The following is a 24,467-nucleotide window of genomic DNA, read 5'->3' on the forward strand; positions in this document are numbered from 1 at the left end:
AGGTTTTGTGCAAAGCTTTTTCACTCATTCATTTATTATTATTATTTAAAAAACTTAAAAAAATCTTTATTGAGATTTCCTTGACATATTAAAATTGTATATATGTAACAGTATGACATGATGTTTTGTTTTTTTTTGTTAGTTTTCACCCAAGGCTATTTTTTCCCATTGAGTTTTTTTATTTTTTATATATTTTATTGATTTTACATAGAGAGGAATTGAGAGTGATAGAGAGTTAGAAATGTTGATGAGAGAGAAACATTGACCAGCTGCCTCTTGCACACCCCCTACTGGGGATGTGCCCACAACCAATGCCCTTGACCAGAATCGAACCCGGGACCTTTCAGTCCGCAGGCCTACGCTCTACCACTGAGCCAAACCGGTTTTGGCTCCCATTGAGTTTTTACAGAGAATGGGAAAGAGGGGGAGAGACACAGAGAGAAAAACATCAATGTGAAAGAGACACATCTTGCCTAACCAGTTTGGCTCGGTGGACAGAGCATTGGCCTGTGGACTGAAAGGTCCCAGGTTTGATTCCGGTCAAGGGCATGTACCTTGATTGAGGGCACAACCCCAGTAGGAGGTGTGCAGGAGGCAGCTGATAGATGTTTCAAACTCTCTATCCCTTTCCTTTCCTCTCTGTAAAAAAAAAAAAAAAAAAAAAAAAAAAAATCAATAAAATATATTTTTAAAAAAGAGACACATTTCTCGAAAGGGCCCTGAAAGGGGCAGGGGGCCAAGCCTGCAACCAAGGTACATGTCCTTGACTGGAATCGAACCCAAGACCCTTCAGTTAGAAGGCCAATGCTCTAACCACTGAGGAACTGGCTAGGGCTACAACATGATCTTTCAATGTCTGTATACATTGTAAAATGATTACCACAATAAAATTAATTAACATATCCATTACCTCTACATTGTTATCATTATAGATGTGTGTGTGTGTTGAGAAGATTTAAGACCTATCCTCCTAGCAAATTACAAGTCTACTAGACAGTATCTTTAACTAGCATCACCATACTATACATGCAGTCTCCAGAACTGAAACTTGATGCCATGACCAACATCAATCAATTTTCTCCCCATCCCCGCCCCCGTCTCCCCCCGCACTGGCTCTGCTCCCGACAACCACAATCCTAATCTCTGCTTTTATGAACTTGCTTATTTTAAATTCCACATATAAGTGACACCATGCAATATTTCTTCTTTTTGGTTTGCCTAGCATGATATACTCCAGGTTCATCCATGTTGTGGCGAATGGAAGGCTTTTCTTTTAAAGGCTGAATAATTTCATGTGTATGTACACAGATGTATATATCCATTCATTTGTCAAAGGACCTTTTAGGTTGTTCCCAATCCAAAAGTTTCTCACTTAATAATTTATTAGCCTTAATATCAGGGACAAGTCTGTTATGTATCCTAAGCCTCAGTTTTTCATTTGTGAAATGGAGTAATAATTCTAGGTCTGTCTATCTCACTGGATTGTTATGAGGATTAAATACGAATATGAAAGCTCCTTATAATAAACTTGTTTCTATTATACAATCTAGATTTTCTTGTAATTTATATTTTTTCTCCGATTTACTGCATTTTTTTTATTTTGCTAATAAAACAATTTTATATTTTTGTTTATGTGCTTCTTCTGTAAAGCCAATATCTATATTATTGGCTATTTATAAACATGAATTTTAATATATTAAGTTTTCTTAAAGTGTACAGCAAAGAAAAGAGGGCAGAGAAAACAGAGCTGGGGGAAAAACATGGGGAGAGGGAAAATGCCATAAATCAAATGGAAACAAAAAAATCAGTCTCCTCTTTCAAAGTCAGGGACAAGGCAAAGGTCTGAGATTATGACCCAGATGTAGAAATAATCTTTATTCAGAAAAAAACACGAACAACTCTGCAAGATAATGTTCAGCTAAGGAAGAGGTAGAGATAAATTGGGTATTCATTTTTATCTAATAGATTTAAATGAATTATCCTTTTGATTCTGAAGTATCCTAATTTTTGAGACTCGTGTTTTATGATTGATTTCTTGATTCCAAACTGGATTGTAAATTTTAAAGAGAAGGGGGCATAATTCATATTTTTTTGGTATCCCTCTCCAAGCTTGGCAGAGCTCTGAGTCCTGAAGGGGAATGATCAATTTATGGCAAATACTTTTTGCAGAGCAATGTTTGATGTTCCTAAAGTCATCCTCACTATCTTCTTAATTAAAACATAGGATTATTAGCCTTTTACTTATGGAAGCAGTTTATATCAACTGTGAGGAGGTGAAAGCTAAAATCTTAAATGTCAAATAATTATGAAAACTAAATGGCATGGGTTTGGGGAAATTAATCAAGTGAACTTTAGGATAGTATTCAAACAGCAACTAAGTTCTTGGAGTTTGCATAATTAAAATTTATGCCTAGCATCCAGGCTTTTCCTGCTCAGATGCAGAAAGCCACCACCCACCCTTGCCAAAGTTGTCATTCTGAGCTTAAATCAAACGTGGCGTCTGCCTCAAGTGGCCATGTCCTCCTGGCATGGTTCCACCGTGGCTCAGATCACCAGGGCTGGTGCAGAGAGGAAAGGTTACAGCTGTATAGCAAGCAAGAATGTGTCTTTTGATTCTATGTCCAGGGAACTGATTAATTTTGTATAATTGCACTGAGGAGTTATTGAGAGATCAGAGCCAGGGATGGAGCCTGCATTTATTCTTCCACCTGTCTTGACCTGAAGAATAAATCACTTTGAATTCGTACCCTGCAAAGTTGCTATTACACCACTTTCAATGCAAAGCACAAGTCCTCTTTATGTGTCAGCACTGCTCATGCTGAGCAACTGCTCAGAGTGGCTCATTCATAGTCCGTGCATCTGAAAAGCGGATTGTGTGTATTTAGGTTGCTGACTTCCCAATCCTATTTCTGATTTTTAAAAAAATCCTCACCTGAGGATAATTTTCCCATAAATTTTTAGAGAGAGTGGAAGGGAGAGGGAGAGACAAAGAGAAATGCTGATATGAGAGAGACACATTGATTGGTTGTGTTAGGGCCAGGAGCCTGCAACTGAGGTACATGTCCTAGACCGGAATCGAACCTGGGACTCTTCAGTCCACACGCCAACACTCTATCCACTGAGCCAAACCAGCTAGGGCCTGTTTCTGACTTTTCATAGCAGAACCTAAAAGCCTTATATTATATTAGGCTTTTTATTAGGTAAATTAATATTTTTCTTTCACATCAGTGTCCTCAGTGGAATTCCTTAAGTCTAATAGCACAAGTAAATGAATACAGTATAGTTGTTTTTCCTTGAATTTTGTAAATGCCACATATGAAAATCTCCCCTCCCTCTGTCCTCCCTTTCATCTTTCCCACATTCACATGTTTTATAGCATAAGAGGATACCAATCAACATTTCAGTTGAAAAGAATTGAGGCATGTAAGCTTCTTGAACCTACCATTGCTTAAAACATTGGAATATTGTATACTAGGGCTGCTAATGATCAGCACATCTTAAAGTGGGATAACTTTTACTAGTCCTATTCCTCTAAAATCAATTAACCATATATTCTTTGTCTGAACCTTTTTATTGTTACTTCTACCTTTCTGCTGAGTTCCCAGGAAACAGACCTTGGAAGTGGGATAGAGCTAAGGGGTGGGATGAACAGTCTTTGTTCAACAAACATGCTGATTGTCCCGAATATTTTCAGGTTTCTTTGGAGATTTTGGTGTGAGCAGATGTTTTATGTCCTCAGGGTGTCCTTTGTCTCCAATTGAAGATCATCCAAACTCTGAAATCTCATGAGGAAATCTAATGGTTTTTCTTAAATAAAACTATGAGACATTGACCCCTGCCAGCATCATTAAGAAATGAACTATTATGTTGATCTCCTTACAAAACCCCTAGTTTTCTGAGAAGGTTCTCTCTGTGGTGCTTTGGAAAGTTTTGCTGCTTGTCAAGAGTGATCAATCTTGATTCCTAAAAAGCCATGGCTGGAATTCTAATGGCAACATGTTGTGAGTTGGCTTTCTGCATTAAAAAGTCTTAAGCAGATATTGTCTCTGCAAAATGGTAATCTAGAGACTAAATTCCAATAAAACACTTCATAATTATATAGGTTTTTTACATTAATTGGTCATTCATACCATAAATGATAGACTACTCAAAAATGAGAACACAATCATCTTATATTTTAACTAGAGGCCTGGTGCATGACATTCATGCACTGGTGGGCTTGCACCCTCTTCCAGTCTGGGACCCCCTCAGGGGATGTTAGCCTGCTGGCTTAGACCTGATCCCCCCCTCCTCCCCCCCCTGCTGGGAAACAGGTCTAAGCTAGTAGTCAGACATCCCTCTCTGAATCCGGGGCTCTCCCAGTATGGGACTCCTCGCTTCTTACTGCCCACCTGCAGCGGAGGCGGGAGAGGCTGTGCTCACCAGCCATTGAGCCTGGCTTCTGGCTGAATGGCACTCCCCTGTGGAAGGAAATGCACTGACAACTAGGGGACAGCTCCTGCTTTGAGTGTCTGCCCCCTAGTGGTTGTACACGTCATAGCGACCAGTCATTCTGCCCCTCAGTCGATTTGCATATTAGGGTTTTATTATATAGGATGTACTTTAGCTAAGGATTTAGTTGACACCCAAATACTGGCAAATTCAACATGCTATTAGAAATTACTCTTACATGAACTTTGACCCAACCTAAACTTAAACTCCTTATCACCCAAATGAGAACATTTTGGCAGTTGTTTGATCAGAGGTATTAGGCTTTCATTGTACACACTGATGTATAGTGGGTGAAAGTTTGATGAAAGGGTACTTCCAGAAATACACCACTGGAATTATAAATATAATCAATATAATTAAACCAATATTTAATTTTATGCCTTTATTTCCCACTTTACTTATGATTCAGAGTTATGAATTTTGGAAGAGTGAATGTGAATTGAGTATTTCCTGCTATTCAAGGATAAGCTAAAAAGGCAACTTAATATTTCTAGGTAGTTATTAAACATAAGAAGAGGTGGCATGATAATCACTAGCATTTATCGGTGTTCTAGAGTGTGATTATTATGTTCTAATAGTGTGTTAGGTTCTTTACGTGGGTTATCTGACCTAATCCTCATAGTGGCAGCATAACACAATTTCTACTGTTATTTCCATTTTACAGTTGAGAAAACTGAGAGTTTAGTAGGAATGCAAAGCAGTCTGGCTACAGAGCCCATCTTTTAATCATGATAATTAATTAAAGGGAAGTGTTCCCTGTTTTCTTTCTGACATTAATCTACCTGCTTTAGCTCTCCATCTCCCCACACCCTCAACACATAGACGCTGGTAATCTTCCTTGGTAAGTTTATTAGTATTTGGAAGTGATCTTAGAAAAGACGTCTTTTCTGCAGTTCTCAACACATTTAACACCCATCTGCTCATCACTTTTGTACTGACTAGGAACAAATCCCCTTGTTTTCATACTTTCTGTTATTCCTTGAATATAATATTTATCATTTAATCTAAATACATATGTTCTCTCCAGTTTTCTGAATCATGGAGAATGTTAAGAAGGTATTTTACTGAGCAGAATGTTAGATGAAGTTTGGGAAATTGGTTCACAAGTAAAATGTATTATACATCCAGATATTATTCATTCTGAACTTTAATACAAAATATATTTTTGAGTGCTCGTACATGTGTTCATACACCGAGGGAACAATGATAAAGTAAAGGGCTTAGCTATGGTACACAAGGGAAAGAGTGTCAGGTAAAAGCCTAGATAAAGACTCAGGAGTTGTCGCTGAGGTAATTAAGATGCCTTACCAATGTGTATTTAATTAGAGCCAAATGCAAATATAAAATCATTTCTACCATCTAAACCACTGGAAAACACAGATATTTACATTACAATTCATAACAGTATCAAAATTACAGTTATGAAGTAGCAACAAAAATAATTTTATCGTTGGGGGTCACCACAACATGAGGAACTCTATTAAAGGGTCGTGGCATTAGAAAGGTTGAGAACCACTGATCTAAGAGGAGGTATTTGCTTCTTAATTTTTCTCTTTCCACTTTACAGATGATAATGGCAGGTATGCCCTTTTTGAGATTAGTGCGACGGTGGGGGTTTCATGTTCTAGGGGCCTGTAAGTGACAAAAGTTGAACTCTGCTGAGTCACAAGAGCTGAACTCACTTCTTTCACAAGGCTACACTCTTCCACTCTCGCTGCCCATGGTTATGCATATGTTCTTGACCCCTTATTATGTCAAACTGCCCAGAGCCACAAGCTGGGGCCATCTCACCTTTGGCTGCTCCTTGGATGGTCTCTGTGGTACCACCTTTCACTGAAAGACCCAGTGAAACGCTCCCTAGGTGGCACACCTCTGCACAGCTGCTTAAACTTCTTAGAAGTCCATCCTCCATTAGCATACAGAGAGCCCTCATCAGTGCTCCAAAGCCAGGGAAACAATTTTCCCAGCAAACCTTCTGGAGATAATGAATGCTGTAATTATTTTATTTCCCCTTTGGCCTGTTTGCTAGGAAGGCCAGATCTCAGTGTTGCTCAATTAATTCTCATAATTGTTTTCCATCCTTCCTACATTACTAAGTTTTTTTAAATTTTAACATTTTTTTTTTAAATTGATTTTTTAGAGAGAGAGTAAAGAAGAGGGAGAGAAAGAAACATCAATGTGAGAGTGAAACATTGATCAGCTGCCTCCTACACACTGCCTACCAGGGATTGCTATAACCCAGGCATGGGCCCTGACTGGGAATTAAACAGTCAACACTTCGGTGCATGTCACTGACACCCTACCAACTGAACTACACTGGCCGGAGTGTACTATATGTTTTGTGTCTTACAGAACGGTTTTGACTTTGAGTATTTATGTCTTATTGTAAGCTTACTTTATAAGCTTACACATCTTTTTGGAACTAGATAGATGTATAAAGTTTTTATCTTCAACTCTTAAAAAAATGCTTAAATTTATGTGTAATGTAATATCGATTTAAATCTTTATTTAAACTCTTACCTCATCCTGTGACCAGCCCATACATGTGGCCAAGCAAAGGTGATAATAATGATGATTGGAGTCACTGAAAACTTTGGCATATTTTGATATGTTAATGTATTTTTTTTGGTATATTACCAATATGTTTCATAGCTTTAGCTTAGTTGTCTAGATTGGAGTAAACTTTAGGAAGCGAATTCCCTTTGAGACAAACCAGTCAGTTTATTTATTTATTTATTTTTTTTATCTTAACTGTCAGCTTCATCCAGGGTTTATAATACAGAAAGCAAGCTGAATTGGCTATAGGAAGCTTTGTGCAATGCCTTTGAATACCTTAATGTTGACATAAAATCCATAATTCACCATTTCAGGATATGCTTCTTGAGGGAAGAGAGGAGGACAAGAGCAAAACAACAATGCGAGAGTTCAAAAGGGCTGAAGATGCACTTGAGGGTATTTGGATTGGCACTCTGAGCTCACGGATGCTTGTGATTGCTTATCTGACTTATCTAAACTGCTGACGTCAAAAGAATTAGGCTAGAAATCTTATGATTACAGCTTTTCTTGTGATCTTTTCTGGTATTTCCTGTTTCCTGTCAGGCCAAATATACTTCGAGGGAGGGTTATTTTATGTCATTTCACTGTTTCTGCCTCAGCTAGAGTCGGTGGTACAGGGAACATGAAGTAAAAATAATTAAGAACAACATCAAAAAGCTCTGTCCAATCCTATCCCCTCACAGTCACTGACATTTCTTTTTAAACATCAAAAAATGTTTCTGTAATGGTTCGGAGTGGGGTGTTATTTTTAATGGAACAAGCTCTATTGTTCATTAAAAAGAAGCCACTTCAATTGTACTTCTAAGTATACCTTATTTGGGTGGTATAAGCAGGCAAGCTGTGAATGGCATTATGTAGGCAGCCAAGAAGGCTTCTGAGAGGAGGAAGAGATAGTTTTGAAGGAAAAAGGAGGAGAAATGAACACCACGGTTACACTTTTCCTTTGGGGACACAAAAACCTTACAGATGCAGGATATTAACATTTTTAAAAAGTGGGTGTGGATAAGCTTCATAAAATTTTGCTTAAATGTTGCTAAATCTTCAACTTGCTTGCAATGAGCTCAGTATGTTAGCAAGGAGAGCCTGAGGGACTGAGAGATTAATCCTTGGTTTATGGGCCAACAGCCACATGCACTGGCTATGTCTGGCCCACCCTCCTGAAACTCTTCCTCTAGGCAGCAATGCAGATAGAAATAAAGCTATCGAACAAGATCACAGTAACATTTCATTTATGATGGGTACAGCAACCAGCAGCTACCATCTCTATTTGCCTTATATATAATCTCCTTTAAGCTCACAATCTCATATAAATTCTCACCTCTGTATTCTTTCCTGGTGAATGACCCCCTTTTCATACATCACAATTACTCTAGATGGGAAGGAGAGGAGGGAGACGGGAGGTTCACAAAGAGAGGACTTGGGACTTGCCCAGAGCAAATATTAACCTAAATTTGAAAACAAGAGAAATACGTGTACACCTATATGCATATGCACTTGTGGGTACACATACAGTATAATTATTGCTTGTGTAGGACATCACACCCTTATATAACACAACCAGAGATGTTACTGCTTGGGAGTAAAAAAAAGACAGAAAATTAGATTTTGAGAGATTAGCCTGTAGAGAAGAATTCCTGGAGTTGAGGAGTTTAAGGATTTGACCATGGCAGGCAACATGGCTAAGACAACAGCATGGCTGGACATTAAGCAACTTCAAATTGGCTCTAAGGATGTTGTGTAACCTCTGTAGGGGCCTCAGTTTTCTCATCTGAAAAATGGAGTAGTTCAACTATTTGATCTTTTCATTATACAATGCAAGGACCTATACTTCTCCACTTGAAATTTTTCAATGGTTCTACAAAATTAAGATTTCTTGTCCCGTTAATGTCCTTCCTTCTTTATTCCTTATGCAAAAGGGTCCCATTAATGTCCTTCCTTCTTTATTCCTTATGCCAAATGTCATACCAAGCTAAATAGATGAATCTCCCTTTCTCAATCATTTTTTGGGCTTTTCTACCTTTGTACCTTCATTCATATTCACTGCTTTACCAAGAAGGCCACCTATCCTTTCTTCTTGAGACCTTAACTGATAGACATAGCTGTAATGACTTGACCAGGCCACACAAAGCCCTCCTTGGTTACTCTAGAAAGGGGTGAGTTAACGCCCAGTCCTCATGGAGTGTCTATGGCACTTGGTTTGTATTTGAGTATGTGGATTTACCTAACTCTTTACATTATAAACTATATAAAAAAACTGTGCTTTTCTTATATATTTTCTCATCTATCCTGTGGTGGCTAACCTTGAAAGAATTGTTTGCTTAAAGAAATACAGCAATCTGAAGACAGGAAGAAATACGACTTGGCAAAGGTAGACTGTTCTGGGACTGTGTCAGGTCTTGAATCTGGGGAAGAGATGAGCATGGCTGGAATGGGAGCTCTGGGTGGGAGAACATCCAGAATATAAATCCTTCAGGACAGAGTGGTGTCGAGTGGTAAAGTGCTTTGGCTTGATGATTTGTGTATTATTTCTTGTGGGTCTGTGTAAAATGTTACAGGACCTGGGAAAATTAGTTTGTATGTTAAAGGGAAAATACTTAGCTGGGCCAGCATGGCTCAGTGGTTGAGTGTTGACCTATGAACCAAGAGGTTATGGTTTGATTCTGGTCAGGGCTTATGACGGGGTTGGGGGTATGCAGATTAATGATTCTCTTTCATCATTGATGTTTTTATCTCTCTCTCTTTCTCCCTCTCTCTCTCTTTCTGAACTGATGGGTAGAAGTCCATTAGTATCCTCATCCCAAGTCTAACTCTCCACAGTGGCTCATATACTCCATATACCATGACTGGGTATTCCCTAGAATTTTTTGAATTTTGTCCACTGCTTCTTATTCTTGCAGCGTCTTCCATCTCTTTTACGTTTGGAAATACGTAGCTTATTTTGAAATGTACATAAAAAAATCAACTCCTCTTTGAAAATGCCTTTAGCACCTATAATAGAGAAAGAATCACCACTCCCTTGTGTGTTGGCACAGACTTTGTATATGTACCTTTAGTATAACATGCCACTTACCTAGTTCACTTTATATATTCATCTACCTCAACTTTCTTGGTTCATGAATTTTTATTTTCTAAGGAATTAAACAGTGCCTTGCATATGATAATAACTAAATAAATTTAGTTGAATAAACAGTCATGGTCCTTCCTCAGTGTTCCCATAGAGTATTATTTCTATTGGATCTTAAAACATATGCTATTCTACCTTGATGTCAGTGAGTTATTTAAGTATTTGTCTTTTCCAACAGCTCCAAACCTCTTTTCCTTCCCAGATACAGAGCATAATGCTATGCATGGAGTAGACACTCAAAAGATAATTATTCAATTGAAGACAAACCTAAAAATCTGAATTACATATTTATTTCCCTTTTTGAATATTTTGAATAAATAATCAGTAAATATAAGTTTCAAATTCTTCTATTTCTTTGTTGGAAATAAATCCTTATTCAATTAATACTTATTATGTACTAGAAAATGCTAAATATTTGTATGTAACATTAAAATAGTTTCCATTCTGTGACCTCCTAGAGTGTTTCTAATTAATTTTGCAGTGTTTGAGAGACTTAATAATTTCTTTTCAAAACAAACTTTGCATTAGTTTAATTTTGTCTATATTCTATAGCACATTTATCACCAATTCAAACAATAGGGTAATTAGGACTAAAGAGGGTAGAAATAATTTATTTGAGACTATAAATCTGTTGAATTTATAATTCTTAATTTTATATACACCAATTTAATTGATAAGGAAATCTGTTCTTTTGTTCTATAGAATCCAAGAAAAGCAGAGTGGAACTTGACTAATATTTAAAGAAAGTAATGAGGCAAAAGATAGGTGTACCTAAACTTGGAATGAGTTATAGAGAGAAGGACAGGGAGGCAGCAGTTTCTTGGTATCAACTACCATGGAAGAGGCAATAAATGATTCCTGTTAAAATGCTAGAAGAAAATAGTGATTCCTGTTAAAATGCTGGCACCCTTACTTCTCTCAGTGTCTCCCACCCCATTTTCTCCCTAGGACCCAAAGAAAAAGGGGGGAAAAAAGAACTCTCAAAAATTTCCAATTAGCATTTTCAAATAATGAAAATGTATCAGACCTGATGCCAGTATAATTCACTGCATGATTATGACAATTGCAATTGGTATTAGAATGTGGAAACTGACCAGAAAGGTGTGACTTGTCTACATCCTACATTCAGTTGAATTTTTCGGTGTCCAAGTCCTGAGCTGGTTGCTGAAATGCATGTTATATTTTAAGAGAAAGAGAGAGAATAGAAAAGGTAGAACAATGGGCTCAGCATATGCATAAGAATGTAACTAAACTGAGTATGCAGTACTCAAGTATAGGGCCCAGCACCTGGTAGCTCAACCAATGTGTAATGGAGATAATGCTTTTCAAAATATATCTGTGTGCTTTTTACTTTTATACTGTCCTGTGTGTATCTTCCCCTGCTACCCGACCAAAGGCACCAATCAGGAATGATTAGAAATGCTATAGTAAGAAGGAAAAATAGAGAGAGTAAGAGTTAGTATTCATCATTTTATCTTTATAGTAAAAGGGTTTTTGTTTATCCACAAACTTGTTGTTTGTTGATTTATTGATGTTAGCCATTCTGACAGACGTGAGATGGTACTGCATTGCTGTTTTGATTTGCATCTCTCAAATAATTAGTGACTTTGAGCATGTTTTCATGTACCGCTTGACCTTCCTTCTGTCTTCTTTTGAAAATATTCTGTTTAGGTCCATTGGCGCAACCACTGTGGAGAACAGTATGGAGTTTCCTCAAAAAACTGAAAATGGAACTCCCATTCGACCCAGTAATCCCACTCTTAGAAATATATCCTAAGACACCAGAAACACCAATCAGAAAGGAAATATGCACCCCTATGTTCATAGCAGCACAATTTACAATAGCTAGGATTTGGAAACAGCCTACATGCCCATCAGCAGATGATTGGATCAAAAAACTATGGTACATCAACACAATGGAATACTATGCTACCATAAAAAAGAAGGAATTCTTATCATTTGCAGCAACCTGGATGGAATTGGAGAACATCATGCTGAGTGAAATAAGCCAGTCAATGAAAGAGAAACACCACATGACCTCACTCATTTATGGATAATAAAGAACATTATAAACTTATGAACAAAAAGATAGATACAGAGACAGTAAAGCAACAAAACAGACTGTCAAATTACAGCAGGGAGGATAGGGAGAGCTGAGGGAGATAAGAGATCAACCGAAGGACTTGTATGCATGAGTATAAGCAAAACCAATGGATGAAAAACTCTGGGGAGAGAGGGCATGTATGGGAGTGGGGGAGGGGGGGTAATGGAAAGATATGTACACGTATAATACCTTAATTAAAAAAAAGGGTTTTTGTTTCTTGGTTTGTTTCTTGGTTTTGGTATGTGAGTTTGCAGCAGAACAATAAATTTGAGAACTGGTCTTTGTGAGAAGGTAAAGAAACTCTCTATAAATTTTTATTACATCCCATTAACAGTGAGAGTTAGGCCTATAGATATGGTTTATTGATCCTTCCACATTAGGCTTCCTTCTCTTGGGGTAAACCATCTACTCTTGACACCCTCGGGAGTTATGGGGAAGTGACTTTAAAACAGAACCCAAAGTCCATGCAGGTTATGGACACGCCTTTGCTTCCCCTTCTCAGGTTGGCCCTTATGTTGCATGCGGAAAACATGTGTGGAGCCCAAGACACACATTCGCCCACATACCACATTGGAGAGAAGCAAAGGTAGGGTAGGAAAAGTGTCCAGAAGAAGCAATTTACCTTGGAAGAGACTGCCACCCCTTTGTTAATTAGCAAGTATAAATGTTCTTATCTCCCATTAGGGTGGTTTGATTAGGTGATGAAGAGAAACAGACTACATTTACTGCACATCTGAGTGTGAAAGTTTGTGAGTTGTTACAAATGTTTTCAACAGTGACTGTTCCCTCTTCATTTCTGCATGTATTTTTTATTACACTTCTTATGCTTGAATTCCATTTCTTTGTAGTAACCTCACCTCCATTACTTCCTATGCTCGGCTCTCTACCTGTCTGTCCCTTTCTCTTCTTACTCAGAATAACTTTCTTTGGCAAATTCTATCTACTTTTCTGAATGAATTTTTATTACAGATGCTCTAAATGAATGTGTCTTTGGGGTTTCAGAAGTGGTCATAAAGTCTATGATTTATGTGACATATTTGGGTGCCATTCAAAAAAGAGATGGAGAAGGAAGCAAAAAAGATTATTTTGGGCTTTGCCTTCAATCCCAGAGGTTGGGGAACATGTGAATATTCAATGGGAAAGGTTCTAATTATTGCATTATATGTGACTCATTACCCTGTGTTATTTAATTTTCCTTTTTAATACCTTTATTATAATTTTCACCTTTTAATTTCTACTACCAAGTACATACAACTGCTACTCGATCTCTCTTAAAATTTGTCCTTTGATCTCTAGGGATTTTATTTTTCTGCATTATGATTGACTCCTTGGACTCACTTTTAAGGCTATGCACAACTAAACCTTGCTTTGTCTCTGTCATCTATGCCTTGTACATTTTAAGGTTAATGTTCCTAATGATAAGGACCATGACCTTTAGGCTCTTTCTGGTACTCCCTCAGAGTTTGTATGGAAAAGCTGATGAAATAACAAAAGACTCAGAACAGGGACTGGATTTATAATCTATAAAATGTCATGTCATGTTTTTCAATGTGAGACATACTCTTAAGGAAGGGGATGTGATAATTTTGTAATCTGAGGAAATTTAAGACAAGTGTAAAGATATAAAACTGACCTCCTAGCCCAAACCGGTTTGGCTCAGTGGATAGAGTGTCGGCCTGCAAACTGAAAGGTCCCATGTTCAATTCCAAGTCAAGGGCATGTACCTTGGTTGTAGGCACATCCCCAGCAGGGGGTGTGCAGAGGCAGTTGATCGATGATTCTCTCTCATCAATGTTTCTAACTCTTTATCCCTCTCTCTTCCTCTCTGTAAAAAATCAATAAAATATATTAAAACAAACAAACAAACAAACAAACAAACAAACACTGACCTCCTAAGGTTGTCTGCTAGCATTTTAGAGATCGAAGTCAATTTTAAATAGAACTTGATGGAAAGGTCTACACTGTGTATCCTTTTGGTTGCGGCATTATATTAAATCACAAGTACTTTGAGCTTTGCTTACTATTTTGATATCATGTATATACCTACTATATACTATGAAGTGCATTGATAATTAAAGAGTGAAATTAACCAGACAGTAGAAAAGGGCACACATTTTCAGTTGCTCCTATAAGTTAAAAAATAACCTGGAGTTTTGGAATTTTTTACAATAAAGTATCTAATTTTAATTAGATGCTTTATTGTAAGATAACTTTGAATGTTTTTTTTTTTTTTTTTAGAAATTAATCAGATGCAAGAGTCAATGATTTGCTGTCCAGTTAAACCAATCTTGTTTAAAAAAAAAAAGGGAAAAGAAACTGTTTCCAGGCAAAGAGCAAAGGATGTGGGAATAACATCCTCCATTCAGCTCCATCTCCTCAAAAGCTCATTTGTAGGACCGAGTAAACACACACCTTCCACATTCTATTTTTGAAATTATGTTGAGAAATATACAGACTGTTATCTGTAAACGAAGTAACCTTCGAAATTCAGTTGATGTAAAATGTCTCAAGATGCGAGAACAGAGAAATTATTTTTAAAGTATATAAAAGTAGGCATAATTTATATGCAATTTGCTCTAAAATTTTACATGTATCAGTAAATTGCTACTTCTCTGTGTGAAAAGAGAACTGTCTCATATTAGTTTTGCACATACTTTAGATATTTTTATTAGTTCTGAAATTCAGTCTTATGTAGTCTATTTAAAAAGCTATAATGGCTAATTCTAATCTTCTGGCAAATATAAGTTTAAAAATGATTCCATTAAAAGGAAAAACTAGGATTCATATTTCTTGAGTAATCTGTGTCTAGAAAAAATGTTCATTCATGCATTTAATGGTAACTCAGAGGCTATTTTATTCTTTTTGATAATTTCCATTTTTCACTTATCAAAGTGTACTGAGTAGCTGACATGTGAATGATTCTAAAGAAAATAGAATGTTCTTCAGGTTTTGAACAAGCTGAAAATCTAGGAGAGGGAGGAAGAAAATGTACACTAATTATACTAAAATAAAGAGATCTGCCAGTGAAATAAACACAAAGAAAGTTCTGTGAGCCCTCAGAAGAGAAAAACGTACTTTTCCTGAGTAATCTCAGGAAGGCTTTGCACAGGAAAAGGCATATGAGGGTCTTAAGAAATAACAGAAGTTAGGGACATGGAGGAAAACCAATTCAGGCCTTGAGAACAATGAGCAGACAGCAAGTAGGAAGCTGTGGGATGCTTGTCCTGTCTGGGTGGGACATATGTGCTTAGAGGGCAGCAATGACAAATAAGGTGGGAAAAGTGAGCTTGTTCCATCCAAAGAGTGGAGAACTTTGAATACAGGATAAAACAATTTATATTTTCTTTGCAGACCGTGAAGAATCATTGAAGGATTTCAGAGGAGCAAGATATATTCTGATTTTTCTTTTGATGTTATTGATCTGAATCACAGAGTAGAAAGAAGAGTGGTAGAGAGGGCACTATAGTTGGAGGCTATTACAACATTACAGACAAAATAGCATGATTGAATAAAGGCCACATATATATAACCGAATAGAAAGAGGACACTACGGTGTTGAAAATAGCACCAATATTAACAATTATGATAGCTAACATTTACTGAGAATGTAGTAGGGCTTAGGTTCTTTTCTAGGTACGTGTTCTTGCTTTATCCATTTAATCCTCACTTTTTGTGAAAGTGTTATTGTTATTCCCTTTTTACATAAGAGGAAACTGAGGCAGAGAGAGATGAAGTAATTTGCCCAGGTTTACACAGTTCATAACAGATAGGCAGGATTTAAAACTTAAAATCTCAGCACTGCAACAACAGTCGATTACTTTTAACCAGTCTTATGTACTTAGAACCAATTGGAATTGGAGAGCTGGAGAGAGAAGTTGTGAACCTAGGCTTATGCAGGGGTGATATCTTTATGAAAACAAGGAAGTCAGGTGAAAGAACAGGTTTGGCTCAAGGTGAAATGATGTGTTATGGTTTTGACTCAATTTTGCACCTGCATTTCAAAGACGGATTAAATCATCAATGACTATTATCCAGTTGAGCTACAGACTAAATGCAGGCTAACATCTACAAGAAGTAGTTTGAGAAAAATGTTATGAATTACTGTCAAGTTATCTTCTATTAAGACTAATTGATTCTTTGATTATAGCAACTTGTTGTGCTTTGAATAAAAATCATTAATATCGATGAGTGTTGGAAAGTATGTTTGATTTTTTACAAGTGTTTTTTTTTTTTTTTTGTATTTTATCAGTTTTATATCCAATACTTTCAATTGACATAGAGGTTTAAACTAACAAGGGCTTGTTTTCACACTGAAGTTGTAGACAGAATTGATTCATAAATTCATAATTTTTCTTCTCTCATTAAGCATTTGATTAATCTCTAAATCCTGGTATACATTAAGCATCCAATAAGTGTTCTTTGAATTACAATGATCAAGTGTTCAGTCTTCAACATATTTAATTTATGTCATGCTTGATATGTGAGATATTTTAACATAGCACTTTAAATGTCAATTTGAATTGTAGAGTGCTGGAATCAGAGAATTCCTTTGGAGATTTTCTCATCTGAAGTTGTTTGATTTTAAGGGCTGAGTGAAAAGCTAATTTATATTTGTATTCTTGAAAGACAGGACAAGTACAATGACTATGGGGAAAATATTTTTTTTTGAGGGAGTTGTGTGTTTTTGTATTTTCCTGAAGCCAAAGGTTATTGAAACAGGAACAAGCTTAATAAATAAGTAAAATGTAATGCAATATTTAGGCCTGGGACACCCAAATGAAAGGTAAGTTCTATAGTTGCAGAGTTTGCAGTTATTTGGTTGAATTCTAAAATCAAATTATTTATTCAACTAAGAACAAGGCCTGCTAAGGGATGTCTAGTCTTACACAGAATTTTTATTTTCTTTGCAGACCATGAAGAATCATTGGAATCACAATTAGAATAATATTTGCACTCATAGCACTTGAGAAACCATGTATTTCTTTCCTGTCCTTTTTCCCTTTTCCCATTCTCCAACTTCTGGGCAAGTTCTTACCACTAAGCTCTAAAGCTTATTTCCTATTGCCTACAAATGGGGATCTTTCTCAGGGCCTTCCCAGCACTTGAAGCTGGGATCTAAAACTAAAACCTACAAAATAAATAGAAAAATGTAAAGGAAGTACAATCCTTTGACTTATTTTTCATGGGAATACTATTTTTCTGGGTTGGCCAAGATTTATGAGTTCTCATGTTTGCCCATTTACATATAGTCAATAAAGCCATAACTTGGTTCACATTTAAATTACTCAGAACGTGCCCTCATCATGTAAGTTTTGTGGACTAGATATGAGTCATTGAGACACAAATCTGGTTCTGTCACAGTGTCAATGTGTGACCCTGGACAAGTTGTTTAGTCTCTTTGAACTATTCACTTGATCTAGTGTTAACTAGATAATTAGATGACCCTTTGTTTTCTTCATAAAAGAAAAATGATGGGACTATTAATAACTTTAAGCAATTGGGTACAATTCAATGGACTGAACTGATGCTCTGACTCTGGGCATGCTGATCTAACCTCCAGAATCCTTCTCCAGGGTGAACAGTGCCTCAGCCAATGCTCAGCTCTGGGGGCACTCCCAGATGCACACACCCGGACATGTAAAGATGACAAGCCTCTCTTCCTCCTGTCACCCCCATTTCCTCCTCCAGCCTTTAATAGTCACCAATAGTCTCCAGTGAATGCCCATCTGAAGATGACAGGATGGCTCACCCATGTCACCTTTCCCCCTAGCACTTTCTCACTCTCTTCAGGGAACACTGTTCCCTTCTGCCTCCCATCACTCACAGTTCAGTATATTTCATCTTAAAATCTCTCACGAATGCATTTTTATGCATTTACTTTCCCATAAATCTCTTTGCTCTCCCCTTAGTTACCTAAGCCAAATCTCAGAATACTCTTCTGTTTCACTTGTAGGTAACAATGTCCAGTCTTGTCTAGAAGTATGAGCAAAAATAACGATGGCCTTCACTAAGGAAAAGAAAAGCTGAAAAGTTTAAGGTTAAATCCGACTTATAAAGAAACAGTGACATCTGTTTCCAAAGTCCTTTAGACTGTTGATTCTATTCAGAATTTCTGCAATTTTGTGGTTTTTAAAAACGTAAACCTATTCATCCATTATGGACAGCAGTCAAAATATACATAGACTGTCACAGAATTTAATTTTTCTGTTTTTGGTTACTAACATGGCAAAAATATTGTGTGCTATAAATGTACTAGGTTAAATTCCCACAGGTCAAAATGTAGTGAGAGAGGAATAAATGACTGTGGGGGAGGGTGGGGGCAGGAGTGGATATCAGGAAAGTCACTACAAAGAAAAGGATGCTTGAACTGCTAGAACGGGACTTTGTAGTTTGAACAGATATTTTTCAGTTGACTGAGTCAAAGAAAGACATCCAAGGCAAGGCTCACAGACAGGGCACCACTTGAATAGCAAGTTGTTTAGTATTGTTGAAGAAGAAACTGAGGATCTGAGGTAAAGGTCAGATGAGACACACACACACCCCCACACCCACACACATACAAACACACACACACACACACACACACACACACACAGAAGAGAGAAACAGAGACAGAGACACTACCATCTAGTTTGGTGTATTTATTTGTTTTTGCTTTTTTTTTTTTTTTGAGATGCTTTCTACCTTAAACCCCTGTACAAGAACAAAGCATAGCTTAAACCATCACTTTTTCAAAATTAAAAAAATGCCAGATTTTTTGAAATATTTTACAAGTGTTCCAGTGTCCCTCATTGGCAGACTATTACGGTGAAAACGGCTCAGTTGAAGAGCACCTGGTGGGAGGAGAACATGCAGCGTCAGCAACAAGGTGTGAGACCACTTGGAAAGTGAAGCAACTGGTCTTTGGGGGCTTCATTATGTGGCCCCGAAAGTTAATATGGAGGATAAGGCTTTATGCTCATGACAAAATGTGAGCCTGAGAATGGGAAGCAGGGGAGAAAGAAGACAAAGTGTTGGAATGGAGTCTGCCTTGAAACCAAGGTAGCCACCGAGACATATTCAAATTCAAGTGAGGCAGTGGTCCAGGGACATAGTAACACTCAACTAGCTCAACTTTATAACATCCAGAAAAATGCACCTTTTAAGTGATAAGAAAAGTTACAAGAGCTCTGTTTTCTCCCTGTAGTATTGCTTTTTTAGGAACTAGACATCAATTAACATATAACATAAATAATAATACACCTAGTCTTACAATCATGTTAATATCTGCTGACTAGATAGTTTTATCAAAGGTGTGATTTGAATTATGCATCATACTTACTTAATATTCTACAACAAACCAAGAGTGGTAATAATTGAAGAGTCACAGTTAACTTTTCTGCCCAGGTGGGTTTTTCCATCTTTCTTATTTGGGATTCCTTAGGTATTACCTCATTTCTTCCGACCAAGACCCACTTCTCTGGGCACCCATCTCCTATTTGCCACAGAAAACTCAGTTCCATTGATTCCCTTCTCTGTCCCAAGTATTCATTGTTTACCAAAGACTAGCATTGTTGGGTTTTTCTTCCTTTGAAATCTTTCTTTCCCTCAGACCATTATTTTAGGAACATTTAGTGAAATTTTCAAATTTTTAGGCAACTTAGAACAACGTCTGTATAAAATGATTAAAAACAAAATTAGTCGAGTTTTGATTTCCTAGTCTCTTTCCACGCGAAAGAGAGAGGTAATTGTTGGTATATCTTTCCATCTAGTCCCCCATCTCTTACCACCAATGGTATGCCAGGGCTAGCCCAGACTTCAAATACATAAACACACGCTCACATTCATTCTTCTACAGTGGACCACCACTTTCCAAATAGCTGCCAACACACTCCTTAAGGAAGGCGGCACCCTGCACACATTCATAGGATACAGCATTATCTGGGCCCCTTGAGTTCTTTCACAGGGTTCCTGGGTGTCTTTGTGGTTGCACTGCCCAACGTTCGAAACACAGCAAAGTTCTCTGTAACTGACCCGAACACAGCACATTCTTGCAACATGACAAAGCCCCAAATGAATCATTTGCACATTTATGGAGTTCATTTTTCCTGTCATCAATGAGGGAATCCGTATTATTGCCATTTATCAAAATGGGAAACTGAGGCAAGGAAATGTACCAACTTTCCCATCCCATAAAAAGCTTCCAGGCCAAAGTCAGTTCTGGGACCATTCATATGTACCGTGGTTTCATAGTTAAACATTGGAAACATATTTTAATGCATACTGAGCATTATAAAAAGCAAGCTAAGAAGAATATTCTCTTGGCGATAACTCTGACTTGTCAACAAGAAATTGCAGAGGCAGTAATAGACAGTAAAGATCACCCAACCCGCCCCCTCCTTCTGGGGGCTGAAGCTCAGGAAATTCCACTTGCTTAAGCCATGGGGCAAGGGACCCAGATGCCTTGATTTTCAGGCTATTAATGCTCCTCCTACCACAACACTCTTAATTTTCAGATGCATTTCTGTAACAGAGGAAACCTTCATTAGTCACAGACCTCGGACCCTCTGCTGCACAGCCCCGTCCTCCTGCCTTTCCCCATCTTTATGGTGTGACCTCTCCAAGAAAGGGACCGAAAGTAACCCGACCTGGCCGTGGCCGTTCACACCTCCCAGTCCATTTACCTGGAAAGCTGTGCAGAGCATCTTCACTCTCCGGGATGCCTCTCTGCCTGGTCGCCTGCAGCTCACTTTTGGATTTCCAAACCAGCTTGACCATCCTGATCATCTCTGGCAAGTCCCAGGGCAGCGGCCCCTGCTGGCACCCCGGCCGGCCGCCCAGGGAGGAGGGCAGCACACCTTCTGGGGCCGTCCACCGCCTGCCTAGCTCTGCCGAGTGGAAATAGTGCTCCAGCACAGGCATTCTGCCCCGTTCCCCAGAAGAGGAGGTAGGGCTGTTGCCGCAGCCACGGGTGCTGCTAGCAGAGGGGAGATTCTTCCCGGGCACCACGGGAAGGAGAGCCCCCGAGAAATCCTCTCCAGCTTTGGAAAGGCAAGCCTCCTCCAGCCTGGCGCGGCCACCCTGTCCCTCCAGTCCCTCAACAAGCGCTGACAGCGGCCGCGATGCACTTCCTTGGGCTTCTCGCTCAGTGAGAGCTGATACTACACTCCTTCCTTAGAGATAGAATGCATTTTCCCCCTTCTCTCTCAGGCACTGACTTCACAGCACTTAATTAATCCCAGGCTGCAGCTGGAACCACAGCAGGGGAAAAGCCATCCAGGTTTCAGCATTTGCTTTTCCTCTTCCTCTGATGTATTTGTTCTCAGTTCTCCTTTGGTGCTTGTCAAAGTTTGTCGAGTGGCCTGTTTAGCCGTTAAGGACTTCAGGCAAAAAAAAAAAAAAAAAAAGTGGGTCACCCTTTGCCAGCTTCTCACAGGGGTCCCCTAGAGGCCGGCTCCTCGGTGGGGGTGTTGGTGCAGTCACCCCTGTGGTGCAGGAAGCAGGCTTAACGGGAAGCTGAGCTCCCGCAGAACCAATTTGCAGCTGCTTCTCTCGGGATGATCTGGCTGGGGGCCACTTTGCCTGTCCACTGAGGTCTGCGCCACGGGGATGGGGCTTTTCAAAAGGCTCTTGGGTTGATCCTCAAACACCACAGGTCAGATACCCTCCCCGCCTCCTTCACACCCCTCCCCCTTTGCTGTCATTTGGTTCTCAGCAAACCTAACTGGATTTTGGCCTCTTAGTCAAATCCGTTTGTAACCTTAGCTGCCCTCAGTTGGAAGGGAAATAACATTGAATCACACTCCAAAGCTAACTCTGAAAGAAGTGAATTAGGGAGGCATCAAGATCCTCATGCAAATGGGCAGTAGGGTTGCACGGTTGGGACACATAGCTTGGGATTGTTAAAAACCCACTTCCTAGGAAAACAATAGTCATTTTAAAGGTATTCGCAGAGGGCATAAATGGCAGTGGAAAGAAAGGAAAGCAAGTGTCGAAGATTCACTTTCCAGAGACAGAGCACTGTGGACTTAATATTTGGGCCACTAACTGCTGTGCCCCCACTGAGAGTGGTTGAGTTGAGGACAATCATGGGTCACGCAGCTAGGGTTCCAGGGCTCAGAGACAGAGGCGCTAACCTTGGGAGCCAGAATCGATACAACAAAGAGGATGCCCCCTGTAGCTTGTGTGAAAAGCTCTGGACATAAACGAAAGTAAGGTGGTATTGTAGTTCGCACTTTTGCCAGCAAATCAGGTTTGTGGGAACAAATTGAACTTGAACATTCATGCGGATAGCTTCTGTTTTCTTGGAGGCCATTGCAACAATCCTGTCTTTCTCTGCATTGCAAAGTGCATTATTTTGCTTGGCATTTTATTTTGCTGATGTAAAATCTGTCACTCCTGATCTACTATATTTCTGTCAGCGTTGGTTTATCACACAATCATTGGGTGTTTCTTTAGGGGAGGGGAGAGGAGACTTGGGGGAGAGGAGAAAGATCGTTGCAGGGTGTGTTTTATTTTCATGGCCCTCATGTCATTTTTTTTTTTTAAAGTTGAAACCAGCAACTGTAATTTTGTTGTTTTTTATTATTCTTCTAAACCCACGGTTAATAAGTTTAGTTTTCCATACAGAATTAAGTGGCTTTTCTTTTTTTCTGGATAGAAAAGTACACTGGCAAACCTACTTCCCCTGAGGGTATAAAGCAACAATAAGTGACATTGAAAACACTACTGCTTATGAATTTATTAATTAAAATATTAATCAGACAAGCAGATATTCCTACAGCCCAATTAGGGAATAATCAGTGATCCATTTTTGAGAAAGATATGCCTTGTTAAACTTCCCTCTTTGTTAAGAGATGAAAGCATTTAAGCATCTGTCTGACACTTGTACCACTTTTGACAACCCTTCCAGTTCTTATCTTTTCTTTTCATCAGAGTGAGGGCATTAAGTCTCTCCAGAATCGAGACTGTTTTATTTAATAGGCACATGTAGGCAGTTGTACTCTATTAGCATATTTCCTGAATAATGTCTTAAACTCACTCTTCAGTCACAAACTTCCTTGACATAACAACTGAAGAGTTCCCTAAGTGTTTGACTATTTTTATTTTTGTTGAGTTTTTTTTTGCAATAGTACTTAGCATCAGGATATCCTGACCCTCAGAACAAAGGGGTTAAGAACAAAGAAAACAGATAAATGGTATGTCACATACACTAATGTATTCATCATACAACTCTACATTACACATTTCTTAAAGAATGGCATTTAAAAAAAAAATCCAAGGATATGTTTTAGCTGTATTCTCTATATTGTTCTACACATTTCCTTGTAAAAGATATCTTAGAAGAGTTATATTCAATGTTAGATCATTGAACATGAATACTTCCTACTGGAGATGAATTAGGGCCAAGCAAACACCATCTCAAAGGTGGAAGGAGGAAGTTACTTCATTTGAAGGTTTGATAATTGAAGATGTTGCAAAATTAAGAAAAATCCTCCCCAATATGGGATTCTCTTCATCTTGGGGTAGAAGTGCAAAAATACCACAAGAAAGGTCATTCTCATGGTATTTCTGGCTCACATAGAAACAGGAAGTACAGGAAATCTTGCGAGAAAGCCTGGCTCAGGAGATTTTTGGCTCAACTGCAAGCTCAGGAGATTGGGACAAACAGACAAGATGCAAGCCTTTGTTGGACTAAAATCACTAAACCACAGAAATTCTCCAAAAGGTGATTTTGCCATATTCCATAGCTAGCATCTCACAGGCTGTGATCTCTTTTGTCTTCTAGAGAGTTCCTTTAGAAGAGCATTCTGTAAACCTATGACTTTAACCTTAGTCAGTGTGCAGCATTAACATCGAGACACTACCTATCTGCAGCTAGAAGTCTGAATCACTGGGGATGGGGAAATAGGGATGGGGAGGAGGTTCTGTACCCAAAGGGGTCATGGAACAAAGAGGACTCATCTATGTGGCATGTGAAGCCAAATCTTAATACCCACAAATAGGAAATTTTAAGATAGACTGTCAAAATAACCTCATTTTCCTCCAGGCATTGTGAGTCAACCTAACATCCCATCAAGAGGAAATAGATTAGTTCTCCCGTAAAAGAAACAGAATGAGTACTAGCAAAGTCAAAACAGCTTGTTCCAATGGACACCTAATTCTATCAGAAATATTTTGCCATGTGTTTGCAGCTTTAAAGGAAAGAATTGA

General features: G+C 38.5%; 1 protein-coding gene across 2 annotated transcripts in view; it reads right to left on the minus strand.

The window, feature by feature from the left end:
* PDE7B (phosphodiesterase 7B) overlaps nucleotides 1-24,467 on the minus strand; it is a 261,989-nt gene that overhangs the window by 109,901 nt on the left and 127,621 nt on the right. The window contains exon 1 of one of the 2 annotated variants that reach the window (XM_084890684.1): nucleotides 20,939-21,833. The exons of the other annotated variant lie outside the window; for it this stretch is intronic. Coding sequence (XP_084746810.1) covers nucleotides 20,939-21,176 — 238 coding nt within the window. The 5' untranslated portion in view covers nucleotides 21,177-21,833. Of the gene's footprint in view, nucleotides 1-20,938; nucleotides 21,834-24,467 lie in introns of those variants that run through there. 2 annotated transcript variants of the gene reach the window in all.

Source organism: Pipistrellus hanaki, assembly GCF_964339955.1.
Source record: "Pipistrellus hanaki genome assembly, chromosome: 7".
Taxonomy (NCBI): Eukaryota; Metazoa; Chordata; class Mammalia; order Chiroptera; family Vespertilionidae; genus Pipistrellus; species Pipistrellus hanaki.